Source organism: Marmota flaviventris, chromosome 6 (assembly GCF_047511675.1).
Source record: "Marmota flaviventris isolate mMarFla1 chromosome 6, mMarFla1.hap1, whole genome shotgun sequence".
Lineage (NCBI taxonomy): Eukaryota > Metazoa > Chordata > Mammalia > Rodentia > Sciuridae > Marmota > Marmota flaviventris.
The window spans coordinates 55,553,443-55,571,694 of NC_092503.1; the positions used below are offsets into that span (position 1 = coordinate 55,553,443).

The 18,252-nt window shown below is 44.0% G+C and overlaps 1 protein-coding gene across 2 annotated transcripts in view; it reads right to left on the reverse strand.

Moving 5' to 3' along the window:
- The window catches only part of Sobp (sine oculis binding protein homolog), a 160,639-nt gene that overhangs the window by 18,528 nt on the left and 123,859 nt on the right, over positions 1-18,252 (reverse strand). For both annotated transcript variants that reach the window (XM_027928386.2, XM_071613896.1), the window contains exon 6: positions 1,101-3,047. In XM_027928386.2, the coding sequence (XP_027784187.1) occupies positions 1,104-3,047 (1,944 nt within the window). In that variant the 3' untranslated portion in view covers positions 1,101-1,103. The remainder of the gene's footprint in view (positions 1-1,100; positions 3,048-18,252) is intronic.

The window sequence follows — 18,252 nt, forward strand, 5'->3', positions numbered from 1 at the left end:
GTGAAGTGCTCAATAAATGTTTTATGTCTCTTCTCTTTTCCATAGGCAGTTGATAAACTCAACAGCATTTTGGCTTGTTTGCTGCCCACTTGCTCAGGCAACAACCTGAACTGAATACAAGTTCCCCCGCTTACCAGCTGATTTGGGCAAGATTTCTAAGCTGCATCTTCCTCTTTGGTATATGCATCCAATGCCTATTCTACCAGGATTGGTGAGAGGAGCAGACCAGGCCACATCTGGCTATGGTTGTCACACAAGCCCCTCTCTGAAATCTGTGACTCTCTCTTGTTTTAGCAAGGCCTTCCCCTTTTCCCTAACCAAGCTTCCACTGTCTGCAGAAGTGAACAGTGCACAGCTGAGCCACTGAGCCCCAAAGGGGGAGACAGCAAAGCTAGGATTCAGGTTTGCATTGGTGAACGCTGGTTGGTGCCAAACTGAAGGAAGAAAACTGGTAGACAAGAAGTTATGAGCTTCATCACTTTTTCAGGCAAGTGTGGCTTGGTGGCCTGCGCTCAGGTGACATATCTATGTGTATAAGAAGTTTCATTTTTATTTGCATCCTACAGATGGTATCCCATGGTTATCAATAAAATATGATGATTTGGGACATTCTTCCAATGAGGCTACCTGCTGTAGTAGGTCTCCCAGCTCAGGAGTTCCCTGGGCTTTTCACTACTGAAATCTTACGACCAAAATTTAGGGTTCCAAAATAATCTCTCCTTCCTTTCCACATCCTCCTCCTCTCTAGCAGGGTGAATTACAGAGATGAGCCTAATAGTAAAATTAAAATGTAATTGAAACAGTCTTTTTACTCCAGTTCAAGGCTGAACTTTACCCTCAAGTGACCTTGGGCATGACACTTAGACATGCTGTGGCTGTTTTCTCAGCTGTAAATAGGGACTGGTGTTACTAAGCAAGTGCTCAGTGTCATAGTTGTTGGATCCAAACGTAGATAGTACACGACCACACAATGTGTACTGTAAAATACGCAAGGTTTTTAAAAAATCACGATTATTAATACAACTCTCTCGCGTCTGCCTTGTGAAAAGCAAAGCGAGGTGCAGTGGCTCGTGGAGGAGCGCCCAGGTGGACATACAAACCTTTTACTTATTCTGATTTCTAATTCGGAGGCACCTCCTTTTGAGCGGCGGCTCCAGGTCCTCGGGCCCGGCGCTGAGCATGGGCGAGGAGATGATGCACGGCGCCATGGCAGTCTTCTCCGCGGGTTTTGGCACAGGCTGAATCACGCAGCCGGTCTTGGGCAGCATCCGCAGAGCATAGGCGTGGTCCTCGTCTGCGGGGTTATTAAGGTTAGGGTCCGACTTGTCGCCCCCCGCCAGGGCCTCCTCCCCTATCAGCTTTTTGGCCGCCTCCCCGTCCAGGTGGCAGTTGGAAGCACAGTTGTTCTCCTTGACCGACTCCAGCTCGCTCACCGCCGGCTCATCGGGCGACAGCAGCTTCTTGGGCGGCGCGGGAGGCGGTGGCGGCGGCGGCTGCTCGGGCGGCGGCTCCGCGCTCTTGGCGCCCTCGGCTACAGCGCCACGCGTGCCATTCACGATGACGTTACAGGCCGCAGCGGCCTCGGGGCCCGCGGGGGCGCCCGGGCCCGGGTCGCCGGCGGCGGGAGGGCTGCAGTGGCCGTCCCTGCAGCCGCCGCAGGTCCTGCGCTCCGCGGCGCCGGGCTCGCGCTCCGCCTTGACATGCGTGTGCAGCGCGCGGTGGATCACGTTGTGCAGCCGGGCCCGGTGGCCCACGGTCAGGTCGATGACGCCGTCCTGCGGTCCCTGCAGCACGCCCGGGAAGCCGAGCTGGCCGCCGGTAACCGGGGGACTGCCGGCGCGCCGTGTCAGGTCCACCACTTCGCTCCGGTTGTGCTCCGCGGGCGCAGGCGCCAGGCTCAGGGCCTGGCCAGAGCAGCCAGGCGGCGAGTCCGAGGACTTAGACGAGCCCTGCTTGGAGTCCCTGGGAGACAGGGAGTGTCCGCCTGGCTTGCCCCCCGCTGCCGAGGAGTCGCCAGGGGCGCTCGGAATGAAGTTCTCCCCGTTGCTGGAGAATCCATTGGGGGGCTTGGAATCATTGACGTGAGGGATGGGAATAGGGATAGGGATGGGCACAGGCAGGGGCACGATCACCGGGTATGGCACGAGCAGGGTGGGGGGTGGCACCAGCGGGGCGAGCGACGGCAACCCGAAATTCATCATCTGGGGCACCGGCATCGGGCCATTTGGCATCATGCTCACCGGTGGGAAGGGAAGACTCGGCAAGGGGGCTCCGGGGGGAGGTGGGGGCAGCAGGCCAGGGGGATTCCCAGGCATGGTGGGCGTGCTCGGGGGATGGATGTGGGGCGATAGCATGGGTCTGTGCATGGGGCTAGAAGTGGGGCCGAGGTTCCTGGGGCCTCCAGGCGGGGGCCCAATGCCGGGAAGCATGGGGTTGGACAGTGGGCTGTTGGGGTTGGAGGCATGGTGTGGTGGCCCGCGGATGAAAGGTGGGCGGATCTGCTGCATGATCTGCTGCTCCATGAAGATGGGCAGAGGCACCGGGCCGCGGTTGGTCATCACCATGGGAGGGCTACGAGGAGGGACGCCGAGGGGAGGTCCGATGCTAGCAGGTGGCTGAACAGAGACAGGAGGGATGTTTGGAGTCTCGCTGATGGGGATGGACTTGGGCACTGGCGTGGGGATTTTAGTGACAGAGCAGTTGGCAGTGTCAGATGGAGAGACCGTGGTGGACGCCGATGGGCCAGGGCCCTGGCTTTGGCCAGCTGCAGCCACCGGGGAGGGGGCCTTCCTCCGAGCATCTGTTAGCGGGATATTCCAAGAGTCTGGAGTGAGCAGCTGCACCCCGGTGCCTTCTGCTTTATTTTCCATGGGAGGGTGTAATGTGCTGCACAGCCCAGCTGGAAGATTGGCCTGGGTCTCTTTGTAGAAAATGTCCATTTTGTATTGATTGAGACATTTTGCACTGCAGAACTGAAGCCTTCTTTCCCCGTCCCCAAAATCCAGGTATTCTTTTGTGTGTCTTATGTGCTTACACCAGTCACATACCTACAACACAGTTAAAAAAAAAAAAATCAGGTAAGATAAGCAATTTCCTTAGGTAGATGGCATTTCACATTTCATGTAAAGATTCTTTTAAACTATCATAATTTTTCAAATAGGTTGAAGCATTTCCTTCTAAGAGGTAAAATTCTGGAATGTTGTGAAATGATGCATTTGCTTTATAAATACTAACTTCAGAATAGCAATGATCACAGTCCCTATACTTTTTATAGAAATTATGTAGACCTCTTTAAGCATGTCTCAAAGATGGCTCTGACAAATAGAAGTACATATACCTGCCCAGTATACCTGCCCTCACACTTTCATTTGTCAAACAGGCTCACTGTAAACACAAATCTAAATAGTTTTGGAGGGAAGGATTCTCCAGAAAGCTCGGTGGACAGGAAACACATAACTCCTTAAAATTCTCCTCATGTAAAGTCACTTTACACTATTCACTGTGTCCAATAATGCAGTTGGAAAGGGTGTGCTGTGTTAACCAATAACACAAAGCACTGAACATCATTATGTCTGGCTTCCAAGGAAAAACTTGGAATTAGTCATGAAGTCTGTGTGAGGTTTAGCTATTCCCAACCTGTGATGTTGCAGCAAGCTAGAATTATTTTTTGAGCTGTTTGCCCACTCTTTCTCAGTAGTCAGAATTTTTGGTGACATTTCTTGGCAGGCAGTCTTATTTAACAACTTTTCAAACATCAGAGAACATTTTCCAAAAGTTGTTATGGCTTTTTCCCCCTTCAAATACTCCTGGCAAAAGAAAGACATCACCAAATTTATTTTAAAGTTGGGCTGCAGAACTAATTAAAGGCTGAGAGCTTTTCCCAATTGGAAATCACCAGACATCAAAGTTCAAAAAATAGTCATTCTCGGCTTCAGAACCCATTACTTTGGAGAAATTATTGTGATTTCATTAACACATTAATTTTGCAACACCATCAGCTCTCACAGATGGTGAAGACATGATCTACAATTCAAATATGACTCTTGTTTGCACAAATGTCTTTCCTTCATATGGCATTTTAAACAAGAATTAATATGAGTAATCTTCCCATAGCTATAAACAGATAAACAGATGTCAAAATTTTCAATAGTTCTTTCAGTGCCTCACTTTTTTTGACAGACTTTTACAACACACATTCTTTTTTCTTTTTCTTATTTATTTATTTATTTTGTCATTTCCTTAGCACACAAGCCATACAGCACCAGGGAGGAATTGTGAAACAGTGCAATGGTGAGTTTATTGAATTCAAGTTTCTCTCTCATAAAGCACTGGTTCCAATATGGTTCTAAAAGGAAACCTGTTTTTGAAGAGTGTCTGTTCTGATGTGTCTCTCTCTCTCTCTCTCTGTGTGTGTGTGTGTGTGTAACTATTGTAAATGGATGTAATTAAAAGATGATAAATTTTAATAATGATTGGTCACATAAACAATGCAAAAACAACATATGCTGGGCATTTGATTACTCATCTCATTTAACTCTCAGCTTTTCTTGATTGTAAACAGTGGTGGCATGCTGCTATGTGATTGTGGGCGAATACTCGCTTGGCAGATGTGGGTCTGTATATGCAAATCTACTCTTTTCCTTCTCACTTTTTTTTCCTCCACTATATTTACAGGTAATAAACTTGACAGTGTGAGATTGAATAAAATAAACTTATTGCCACCCATTAGTTTTTTAGTCTGGTCTCATATCAAATTGTCCTTTCAAAACACTTCTTGCAAAAATCTGAGAGTGAGAACACTGCTGAGTGACCTTTAATGATTAGAAAGGCATCTTCTCAATTTAGTTAGGAAAACTGTTACAGAGATTAAAGAGGTTAAGAAATAATAATTTTAATATTTATAGTCTCCTATCTTTCACTACAATGTTTCAGGTTCTCCTCCTGAATTAAGTTTTTTTTTTTTTTCCATTAGTGAGATGCCCAGTTTACAAATACATGCAGAATTGCCTTTGATAAGAGTCCCACAGAATCCATCAGACCCTCAAATTTCTCTTCTAGGTAAAGGTTAAAGTAACTAGAAGTGGAAATACCATACACATAAGTTATTTTTAAAGTCTGATCATTTTAATAGAGTTAACATAAAATGATGTGACATTTCAATCTACCATGAAACAAATTCTCCTGTCTCTTTTTCAATATTAGGCCTCCATAGAAAGCCTACAAGCTTGTAAATTCTATGAATTTACAAGCTTGAAGTGAGATATCAAATATAACTTCTTTAATTGTGGACTAAACAACATTATCAATGAATTAAACTAATCAAAATAATATGCCAGTTTTTCTGGCATGCTTCTTTTGGATCTTATTTTTTAACCAGAAGGGGGAAGAGCTTTCTGAAATCCTTAACTGGTTTTTAAATTGCCAAATTGAAAAAAAAAACCAAAACATTTTTTTTTTTTTACTTCCTGAAGATCCCTGTCTCTTCAAGCTAAGTAAATATTTTCAAGCAGAGTGAATAATAATAATAATAATAATAATAATAATAATAATAATAATCTAAATATAACTTAAATGTTCTCCCTTCATTTCCTTCATTTTAAAGAATTCTTTAATGAATAAGGATTGTTCATAGATTTATTCTAATTATCAAGTGAGAATTCCCCACCATATTTGATCTATTTCCACATAGGAAGAATTACAGATATTACAGTTAAGCAAAAATTCTACTTCATCAAACTTCTCCATTGAAACCAAGGCTTAATGTCAGCGCTTGACTTTCTGCAGCATCTGCAAGTGCTCAGGCCGTAGCATGCCATTTTTGTCCTGTTTTGGGGTAATGTGAGTAGTGTGTGTGTATCATCTTGCCTTATTACATTTCAATTCAGAACACTGACCTAAAAATTCAAAAATCAATCTTTCTGATGAAGAAAAAAATTATTAGAGGGGGAAAAATATTGTCACTTAAGAAATAATGAATCAAGTCTGTCTTACAGGACACATCATTTAAGATGAGGTCAATGAATTTATGGCACAAATGGGTATATCATGTGAGGCAATAACACACGGTACCATCATTCATTCTACATCTAACTAATGACACACTTGTAGTAATTAAAGATTTCATCATAAGAGGCTGAGCTGATTACTTAAGATGTGGTAGCTGGGTGAAAATATATACTGTATCTCCCTCTCTTTAATAAAATAACATTTGCATATCCACAAAATACACTGCCTGTGTCTCATGCACGGAGGTTTTCTGAATTGTGGTGGTGTGGGAGTATTCTTCCCTTCTTTTCCTATTGACCAACTTTACATTTTGTTAATTTTATTTTATTTTTACTTTTTGAGGCCTTCTTTTTTCTTCATTATGCCAATAAGTACCAAAATTCCTTCAGACGTTTTAAAAGATAAAGACAAGAAGTGCAGAGCTCAACTTGCTGGGCTCGGGAATGATTTTCCCCTAATTCCACCCCAGCTTTGTTTCTGTTGGAATCTGGCCTCTTTGGTTCCCCTTCTCTCCCTAACAGGTCCCAGATTGGATGGGGGCTGACGCTGTTTAACGATGCCAATCTGGGGACTGAACAATCAGCAAATGCGATGCCATTGAGCAAGACAGCTGAAATGCTTCGTATCACAAATACATAATGTATCACCAGGAAGACAAAAAGATCACAAAGGAGATAAACAAATGCATGTTCCATTCAACCCCAGAACAGCAGTCCTCAAAAAGATTAAATTTACCTTCCTGGGATGTGTCCAATTCTAAACAACAGAATGAATATTTCCTTTAGTCCATTTAGAGTATTTATATTTTGGTGGCTGACTGCCAGGGTAGTACTTATAAGCTCAGTGGCCTGATGGATTCACTCCTTTCCTGTGAAATAAATGTGTGGCAACCTACACCGTTAAACTGCTCAAAAGACACTGCCTCAGCAGAAATAGCACTTGCTCTTGATACCAGAAAACTGAAAGGCAGGACTTCTGGTTCCTATAACTCTTTCCATCTTGTATTTCCTCTGGAAAGAAAGAAAGCTATTCATATTGGCAACTGAGCCTTCATTTTTATATAAACGTCCAAAGTCAAAGCCAAAGTATGCCATGAGGTTACCCACATGGGCACAATATATACATTCTGCTGGGCTTATGAGAAGATTTGGGTAACTGGGGGAGGGGGGGCAGGGTTTCTAATTAACACATTAATCAGCTGTCAGCTGTGGGAGTAAAGTTCATCCTTTAATGGAACCCACCGCTGCCTTCTGAGTGGTAATCTGGCATCAGGCAATATTTAATTAAGAAACCCTTGTGCTGAAACCTTTCTTCTCTGGGCAAAGACATTTGCAGCAATGGAACAGTAAAAAAGATATTAGCATCTGTTTGAATGCCATCAACAATTTAAAAAACAAAACACATCTCTCTGTCCTGCGGACTTTCCGCTATTATAGCACCCAGGCAACGTGCAGAAGTTGTAGATCCTTAAGTGAGATTGCATTTTGTCATAGGATGGTGGTTCTCTAGGCCTTGTGTGTTAAATTTGGCATTGAGCTTTTGGTCCAGGCCAGCTCAGAAACTCCTGGGCTCATTCAGGAGTGCTGCAAAGGAGGCTGGAGAACATGGGTGGCGGTGTGCAGGGTTTTGAAGGCTTTGGGGTCTGCCCTACCTACGGGCAGTCACTTCATAGCATGAGTGCAGACTGACCCTCCTGCACACTTGCTCCAAGCCCTACTCTGCGACCCTGATCCCAGCATCTACTGTTCCTTTGGGTCTTGACACTGACTCTAGCAAGGATCTAGACAGGTGTACTTGGGGGACAGAAGCTACAGAAACCACGTGGGATCTGGAATCAGAAAATATAGGCGAGAGTCTGGGCTCCATTAAATAATAGCACTCAACCTTATGAAAATCTCAGCCTCGGTTTCTCCATCTGCAAATTGGAGCTAATCATGTGCCAGGTATATTGCCAAGCTTGTCACCCAGTCTATCTTTTTAATCCACAGGCTTCCCCACCATGGTTGCTGAAGGTGCATATATTTTTAAGTCCAACTTGTGGGAAGGATGCTTCAATGGCAGTGTGAGGAGGGAAAAGGAGATTGTTTTTCTGTGAGCCCAGGTGTCTTTGATAGAAAATGGGGCATGTTTCTCTCAGGACAAATGCATGCCATGCCTCACAGACACCAGCCCCCACCCTGCTTTCCAGGAGACTCTGTCTCAGGGGTAGCAGGGACCTTCTGCAGTGACAAGGAAGCCAGCCAACAGTGTTGTGCACATCCAAGTTGTCCATGGCCCTGAGAACCCTCTATCTGGCTCCTATAGAGCCCTCTTCTTGTCCACAGGCAGACATTCTCCAATGCAGGAAAAGCCTAATAAAGCAGCATGGCTGCCTGGACATTAGGATTAGAACCACTAAAACGAATACTTCCTCTTAGGTTCAACTGCTGTGTGAAAAGTGGGAGCCATAAACTGTGCTATTCATGTTTTATTTAAAAACAGAGCTGATGGACGATCTGCTTAACTCATTACATGGCAGAACTATCTTCCAAAAGAACGCCCAGAAGTCACATTTTCAGATGCCTTTAAGATGGGCAGAACGTACCCTCCAGTGGCAGAAGGTAGGTGTGAGGGAAGAGCCTTTGTGGAGGCAGAAGGGGCCACCAAAAGTGGAGAGGGCAGCCAAGCTCACCATTCCAAGTTTTTATGCAAACTGGAATTGAGAAGGAAGAAGAAAAAAGAATGATCTGGCTACAGACATTCAAGGCCATACCAAAATCAGGAGAGGGATTTTGATAGGAACAGCTAGGTGTCTTTCAAAAAAGCAAATTCATGAAGAAGTTCATTTTCACAATGAACTTACAAGAGGATATTTGCTACATAGTTCTTTATATTGAAGAGTCTTCTTAGGTTTTTGTCTTGTTTTGCTTGTATTTTTTTTTCTGTCTCTGTCTCAGTTTCCCTTCTCTCTGTTTTCTTCTGTCTCTCTCTCTCCTTCCCTTCTCTAAAATAGGATTTGGAACTTAAGTAGAGGTTAAAGAGCATCTTTGTTAGAATTAAAAATCTCATTAGGAAACTGCCCTGTAGGAACTCTATACGGTGACTTGAGTCCTACTTATCTTGCAAGTTTTAAGCAGGAATCCAGAAGTCTTGGCTCAGGTCACTGGGACAGATCCTTTTCTTTCTCATATGTCATCAACTCTATAAAGCACAGCAGAGGTGGGCCTGAAATCCAGGATCTCAATGAGCTTTAACCGATGGCTCATGACTGACCCAACTCTGTGATTCTAAAGCCAAAACAGGAGATGGAATCCTGGCCTGGATTCATTGACCACTGGGCCATCCTGACAGCCAAACGCATGATTCACAAGAAGGTGGCTTCCCTTGGGCTGACACGTCAGGTTGTCTAAGAGCATTTGCCTCTCATCACAAAGCCTCATTGGCGCTGAGTAAACAGCTCTCATGACAACACATCACCCAAAGGAAACTGAAAAACTGTCAAACATCAGAAAATCTGGTCTACCTGGTACCAAATCTCAGCCTCTCTGTCCTGAAAGGTCACAGAAATTGCTAAAGCGAAAGTCAGCCCTGAAAGGAACCTCAGAGGCCTTCTCATCCTCTGCTCAGTGTTCTGAGCCTCAGGTGCTTGGCTGTAAAAAAAGACCATGGATGGTGACAGCACTTCCAGGGAACATGTAAGGAAGAAAGGATGGCTAAGGATGCCGAAAGGTACCTGTAGAAGCAGAGAGCAGCATCCAGCCCTGTCTCCTGTTGTCATGCTGCTGCCCCGGCTTCAATTTCCTCGCCTTTTTATCAACTCCAGATATTATATCCACCACCTGCCCTGAAAACCTGGCCATCGCAGAATCCACCTGACTCATTCCAATGAACCTTGATCCAGGGTCCACTCTGTGTCAGGCACTGTGCTAACTGGGGATAAGAACTGAGTAAGATTCAGCCCGCTGCCCTCAGACAGCCAAGAGTCTACTGCAGGAGACGGGAGGCGTGAGGTTTTGTCTTATCTTTATTCAGCCATCTTTGCTTCAAACTGAAACTTAAAAGAAAACCAAGCTTCTATTTATAAGACTTTTATTTACTCAAAAGAAATCCCTGAGCTGTGCTCAAGAAGGCACTGGGCTGTGGAACAGTACAGAAAAGGACTCGGCACCTGCCCGCACAAGTTCAAGTCCTGTCATTAATGTCAGCCGAGGAAACTACTAGCACATTCCTTCTCCCCTAGCAACACTCTACCCACCCCTCCCCCATCAACAGATTTGTTCTAAAGGTCAAAACTTAAACTAAGTTGAAGGTTTTTTTAAACTAAAAATCATCCTTAATATTTTACTCTCCCAATGGTGAATTCCCCCCACCTCCTTTTCTTTTCTTTTTTGTGGTACCAAGGATTGAATCCATGGCCTCCCACATGCTAGCCAAGTGCTCTGCCACTGAGCTGCCTCCCCAGCCCTCTACCTTTTATTCTGAGATAGGGTCTCACTAAGAGGCTGGCTTCAAACTTTCAATCCTTCAGACCCAGCCTCTGGAGTAGCTGTAATTACAAACATGCACCATGGATTCTGCTTGACATGACTGTAGCCATCTAGAGTCGAAATGCCCAGCTTCCCTTTGTTCTTCTAACTCAATACTGTGACTCCTCTTTCCTCAAATGTACATCTAAGTCATTTTTCAGATGTACGTTTATCTTGTTTACATTAACTCTCATGTTTTCCAAATGCATATTTTAGTCTCCTTTCAAACACATCTTTGATCTTGTTTATTTTTCTCTCTCTGTTTTCTAAGGGTTTGGATATTTGAATCTTCATCGCTTGTGATTACAGGAGATTCCCTGATTGCCTGGAAAAGTGGCAGTGAGGGAGTTTGGGTTGTACTTATGTATAAGGGAGACCCAGCAAGCTAATGTGTTAAAAAGTGAAGTGGGGACTGGGGTGTAGTTCAGTGGTAGAGCCCATGCTTAGCAAACATGAAACCTGGGTCCAATTCCCAGTGCTGTAAAAGGAAATGAAAGAGAAAACATGAGGCTTCTATCTGTGGGTCACTCACCTAATTTCTTCCTGCATGCAGACTTTTTAAGAAAATAGCAGAAACACTATTTCAAAGTATGTGGTTTTAGCTTCATGATATAATCAATCATACATCAATAGTAGGCTGCTATTATTATTAGTGACATCAAAGCAGCCCTTTCTTCTAGGGATTTTATGTGAATCTGCCACCCAGCCTCCTCACTGCTGGGTGGTACCACTGTTGCAGGACCAGGGTTGCATGTGTGCAGGTGACCAGGGTCAAGAACACTGCAGGACAGAATTAATGGCCCCTCTGGCAATCCTGCTTTGTGTTCACTACCTCAGCCACTCTCTGGATGCTTCTTGAAGGCCTGGGACTGCTCCTGATGATGTCTCACTCACCAACTACCCAGACTGGATGGGATCTGCGGGCATCTGGCTAATGGCTTACCTTGCATGGCCTCAGTCCTCTTTTAAGGGTCTCTTGCACATCTCTCTGAACAGAGGGACACAGACTGAACCTGCCTGTGGATGATTTGGATTGCCCCACTTCAGCTCCTGGGGTTCATTTCTCCCCAAATCTTTCTAGGATATTACATTGAAAGTCATGGCTTTTATTACAGTGCCTATTGCAGGCCCCAATTTGATACAGTACTAATAAATTATACTAGTAATAATAACTAACTTTACTTAAGTACTAGTAACTATACGGAACATGCTACCTGGTTTAATCCACATGTACCCTATCATACAAAGAAGCAGGTTTTAGATAGGTTAAATAACTTGCCCAAGATTACTTCACACAGGTAACAGATGGCCAATCCAGATTCTAATGAAGGTCTGTCTGGTTTCAAAGTCCAACATATTGGCCAACTAGTAGTCCAGATATTTCAAGTGTTGGTTTTTTAGATTTTGAGGTTTTGATTTTTGCATTTTCCTTCAAAACTAAAGGATCCAGATAATTGACTGACATTTGCTAATGATGTTCTTTCTTGAAATTCCAGAATCACAGACACTTAAAACCCTTCAGGAATTTCACAGGTGGAGTTCAACCCATCTCCCACAGCAAGCTTGGGTTTCCTTTCACACAGAGGTGGTCTTCTGGGCACCCACACTTCCTGTGACAGAGACATTCATCTAGACCCACCCGCACAGCCAAAGAGTGGTTCACAACACAGGGAGCTCCCTCCTTTGCAATGGTTTTGTGGTAGCAGAATAATCACAGAGCCCTGTGCCGCAGGAGGCAGCCTGTTTGGTGGGACACTACTGATTGTTAGAAAGTTCAGCCACTTTACATCCCTGTTACTTCTACCTACTGATGATTGTGCAGTTCTGCAGCGTCTCCCAGCATAGACAACCCCCTTTCCAAATCTCAACCTTTCAAATATTTAAAAAGGAGCCATTGCATTTCCTCCAGATTATCTTTTAAACATTCCTGGGTTCTGCACCAGTCTCCATGAGTTGACTTCCCAGAGTCCTTCTATCCTATCTGTCTTCCTATGGATGTGACAATGAGAGAGGCTGTCATTTACCCAGGCAAAAAATTCATCTAAATAATGCCCCTTTAAAGAGTGAGGCCCAGAAGGAAATACAGCATCTCGACCAGTTCAGGGGCCAGAAGAATTCTCCCCTCCCTAACATAGAACATCATACCTCTGCTAACGCCACTCAAGAATGAATATGTTTTTTTAGCAATTATATCTTGTTGTTAGGTTGTTGCTATTTTTTAAAAAATGACCATTTATTGAGTATTGTTATAGACCAAACCTGAAGCTTTCGTTTAAGCGAGTCCCTTAATTTGAACAAACTTGCAAAGGAGCTCCCCTTTGCCCGTTTTACTTGAGAAAACAAAGATCAAAGAGATGATGTAGTTTCCCTCCGTTCTCACAGCCTACCAAGAGTGGAGCCAGATTTCACATCTGGAACTTCCAACCCTTCTCTTTTCACCCTGCTCTGTTGTTTGCTTCACTCTTGAGTTTCTGCTCACCCAAGACCTTTTTGTCTGAAGGTCTCCTCCACTATTTGCTTAATGACATATTCAAGAGCTCAAGCCTTCTAGACTAGAGTTTCAAAAATGGGACCCCTCTCCCAGTGTTGAAAAATTGGCTCAACATCTGTTGATTTCTAACTTTTTGAAGCCTCTCCCATTCATCGTGATAGAGCAAAGATTATTCAAAAGTAGATAATGAAATTCCCTGCAGATTTCCTTATGCGGGTTGAAGTTCGAAACTTCAATAGCATAGCAGGTGCTCTCTGCCTGTCTCTCTCCTCCTAACTTAAATTCATGGCCCTCTTGATGGCACTTGTCCTACCTTTTCAGTATAAAGAACATTCCCTTTATAAAGACAGTGAAAACCAAATAAAAATTGCCCAGGCCTGCCCTCTCCCTGGCCCTTTAAATACTACTCCCTGGGCTATGGTTATAGCTCAGTGCTAAGAGCTCTTGCCTGGCACATGTGAGGCACTGGGTTCCATCCTGAACACCACAAAAAATTAAAAAATAAAATCAAGGTATTGTGTCTCTCTACAATTAAAAATATTAATAACAAATAAATAAATAAATGATAGATATTACTCCATTTGCTCCAAATCCTGATCTATCCACTTCTACTTCCTCTTCTCCAAGGGTCCAAACCTTTTGCACTCTCACCTCTCCAGTACAACAGTTATTTTCAAAATCTCCCACTCCCCTTTTACCATCAGCATCCCACTCCCCTCCAAAAAAACTACAGAGCCTTTGGTTGTGGACCAAATTCACCTTTCTGTGGAAACATTTTTTTTTTCAAATCTGCCTTTCTAATTTCTAGAAGTTAGAATTGGCTGATCATAATCAGCACTCTCTCTCTCCCTCTGCCATCACATATTCTAAAAGGAGTTGTCAGCTCCTCTCTCCATCCACATGCCAGGCATCTCTACCCTCTATTAAGAATGGTCCAATTCCAGGCTGGGGTTGTGGCTCAGTGGTAGAGCGCTTGCCTGGCACATGTGAAACACAGGGTTCAATCCTCAGCACCACATAAAAATAAATAAAAATAAAACAAAAATATTTTTTTTAAAAAAAGAATGGTCTAATTCCACCATCCGTCCCACCATTTGCGTATAAGAGTTAAAATGCATTCTGCTGTCATGTATAACTAATTAGAACAAACAAACAAACAAAAGAATGGTGGTCCAAGTAGGACCTTCTCAGAACTACCCACAAGGCAGCAGAATAATCACAGAGCCCTGTGCAGCAGGAGGCGGCCTGTTTGTGGTGGGACAATACTGATCATAACTGCTCTGTTTCAAAGAGAATGATATTCTTAGCGGATATCTTACTCAATTGTCCCGTATCTTGTTTATTTGCTAATTCACCTATTTTTTAATGTCTGCTCCAGATTTTGTACTAAATGCTCCAATACTACTCTTTGGTGTTTCCTTTTAAAATCCTAAAATTCCTGTCTTATAATCCTCTTTAAGTGTGTGGATTGCCACACGAGGATATATTTTCCTGAATTTTACCACCTACTAGGTATGCGATTGAAGTATGTCATCGTATGTTTTAGTTCTGTTAGCTACAGTTGAGGCACAAGCCCTGTGCAATCGTAGGGGGATCCCTGAGATTGCTTTTATCTTTTTGTGCCCACAATCGAGGGTAACTTCATCCTTCTCAATCTCTGCACTGACAGAGACATGGGAAGCCATCCATTTGTTCCTGCTTATGGCTCAGTTTCCTTGAGAAGAACCATTCCCTTCTCCATTATCCCACTTGTCCGGTGTCACCCCTGCTGCCTTTGTTGTGTGCAGTTTTACAGGCTTCTTGGGATAGTTTTTGTCTCTCCTCAACCTTATCACTTTAGGTTTTCTTGGTGGGAACCTTAAATCTTCAAATGCATTCTTTCCTGTTTTCGGCACCACCTCACTGCCTTTACTCTTCCCTTGGGTTGGGTGCGGTGCCACATGCCTGTAATCTCTACAACTTGGGAGGCTAAGGCAGGAGGATCGCAAGTTCAAGGCAAGCCTCAACAAATTAGCAAGGCCTTAGCAACTTAGCAAGATCCTGTCTCGAAATAAAAAAAGGGCTGGAGATGTGGCTCAGTGATTTAGTGCCTCTGGGTTCAATCCCTGGTATCAAAAATGAAAAAAAGAAAAAAAAAAACAACTTTTACTTGGGAAGCAGTATGGCTTGGTGAAGAAAGTGGAAAAGGGGCCAGGAATCAGAAAAGCCAAGTCCTACCCACCCCACAACTTTGGGTGCTGCTTCTGTGCCCTTGGACTCCCTTCAAGATCTACTGGGAGCATCAAAACAAATAGTGCAAATGGAAGCACTCTTAGAAAAGCTAAGTGTCATATACATATAGATATTTTTATTTTCTTATTATAAATGTACAGCAATCACATTTCATAGTTTTTTTTAAAAGCAAGACCAAAAGCTTTGCCTGCAATTGACTCTTATTGACTTATTATTCTTTACTCATTATTCTTCTGTTAAATCTGTTACTAAAAAAACAAAGGGAACATCCACTAGTGTGAATTTTCCTATGATGTGCACTTCAAAGTAAAAATGTATATATATATATATATATATATATATATATGTACTACAAAAATACGATCCAGACACCCCAATCAGCAAACACTTCACACCCCCACGGTCTCCCCCACCCCCGTTCTTCACTGTGTTTCCAGTGGCTTGTGCAGTGTGTGACAGCAGTGTAATTGCAGTAATGAGGAGGTTTCCAGGCCAGCCTGTGGTCCTCAGTTCACTGAGGATGTTTTAGCCCTAGGCTCAGCTTCAGGCCAGCACCAGTCACCAGGGCCAGAGTCACCAATGGAATCCCTTATGCTCTTGACTGTGACATTTGCGGCATCTGGTGCACTGTTCTACAAATTCAAAATGCCCAGTGTACCAGACTTACAAACTCGGGGAGAAGGACTAATTTGGGTTGTCCCTAGTCCTGTCCTTTTGAGCTAATTAAAACCTGAGCATTAGAACCTGCTTCATGATCTGAGAGGCCTGCGCAGGACAGCCTCAGATTTCTATGGATCTGCCTGTCTGTTTCTTTGTCTCAGAAAAGCGTCTTGGCTGCTTGTAGACTGTTGGTTTGCCTAGTTCTGATCCATCTTTGTTTTGTGGACTTAGCCATCCTGCTGTGCTAACTAGCTGGTTGAAAGCCACACTCCACAAAAGCTTGACTCTCCACTGAGCCTCCTTCCTCTCCAATTCCATCCTCATCAGCGAATCCTGGGTTAGCCTGACCTAATCTCCTCATCCAGACTGAATGCCTGAATTTCTGACTGATGTGAAGCAAAACAACCTAGGATACAGATACATGTCTACATATTTAAATACATTTCTCTCTCTCTCTCTCTCTCTCTCTCTCTCACACACACACACACACACACACACACCCTTTCTAATGACTTCAAATAGCTCAATAGACACTATCACCATACCACTCACCAGCAATCTATAAAAAGACAAGTAGCCAGATAACCTATCTTATTGTAGGGATGAGTAAATTATAAATAGCAACAATATTTGCCAGTATTTGGGTAAATGCCTTCATCTCAACCCCTGTGTAATGAACTCCATCATTCTCTGGCCTCCTCTGAAGAAGGAGATGAAATGCAGAATACTTTGATTTGATCCATTGTACAACTAGATTCTCAGCTCCTGAATTAAAAGGGAAAAGAGTATGGCGGGACCACCTAATCTAAATGGGGTGAGAAACAAAAGAAAGAAGTATTTGGGGGTAATCTTAAAATATGAGGCGGAGCCTTCCTTTTAGTCCTTATTATTTTAGAGTGAAATAAGCCAGGTGCAATGGCACAGGCCTGCAATCCCTGCAGCTTGGGAGGCTGAGGCAGGAGGATCCCATGTTCAAAGCCAGCCTCAGCAAGGCCCTAAGCAACTCAGTGAGACCCTGTTTCTAAATAAAATATAAAAAAGGGCTGAAGATGTGTCTCAGTGTCCCTGAGTTCAATCCCCAATACCAAAACAATAAAAAATAAAAATAAGTGAAATCAAAGGCAATCCTGGATATAGCCCACCATGTCAGGGCACACCTCTGAGACAGACTGGTGTGTGCATTAGTGGGAGCAGCAGGAAGGGCAAGAAAGAGGAGGAGTAGAAGAATCACATACTAACTACCTTTGTTTCAACACAGAACCCATCAGATGCTGAGTGCTTGGTGGCTGTGACCCCCACAGCGCCTCCCTGGCCACAGCCAACTGGACCAAAGGCACTGCCCAAGAGGGACAGAGCAACTCAACAGTTTTATTTTCTTCTTTGGGAAGTTTGAAATCAAAGTAACACCAAGAGACTAAGTAGGGGCAGGGATAGTGGCCATGGACATAAGGCTGGAGAACCACAGGGGAAAGGCAGTCATCAGAAACCACAGGCCAACAGAGGTGATGGGTTAGGGAGCCAAGAGTGTCCAGAGCAGAAGCTTGTGCTATAGGGAGAGGCAATGTTGTCTGCTCCTGGGAAACAATCAGACAATCCAGTTGCTCAGTTATTACCATCTTCTCTGCCAGAACAATGGCCCGGGCTCCATGGGGATGAGTGGCAATGGCTCTACCTATCTTTCAGATTTCCTTGAGCTTCTGTATAGGAAGACTCCATGATTTTAGGGAGACCAAGAGTCCAACCCAGCCTGACATGCTTTCCTCTAATTTAATCCTTGCTACAACCATGCCAGGTATTACTTTCTGCTAAAAGGTGAAGAAAATCAGTGACTTCAAAGCCCTTGAACAATCCTGTAATTCTTCCTCCCTGTGGGAAAGAAGCTCCTGGTAATACATTATCCTGTGCCCTGCTGAGGGTGTGGGGTATCCAGGACAGCTTCCACCAGCGACTGGGGTAGGCCAACTCATCTTCAAGAGTTGGGAGGTCAAATCATCTGGCAGGTTCAGATGCAGAAAGTTGGCACCAGGACAGACCTCTTAGGATGCCAGCTCTATTTCTGAGGGCCTCCATGGCAGAGAAACGTGAATGTTCCATCAGGCCCTGGCCTGTGGTAAATCCTCTGCACCTGCTCTATCTTCAATGTCATCCCCACCTCAACCCTCTACTGCCTAAAGTGTACGCTGAGAAACAGATCCACCAATGTTCTACCCAGAAAGGATTCCATGGTCAAGTATGCTTGGGAAATATCGTATACCCTACGCCTCTCTGGAGATTCTCAGGGCACACTATATGCTTAAGCCTCTGAGACACTCTGCAGAAAGAAAAAAAAACAAAAACAAAACAAAACATGTTCAACTT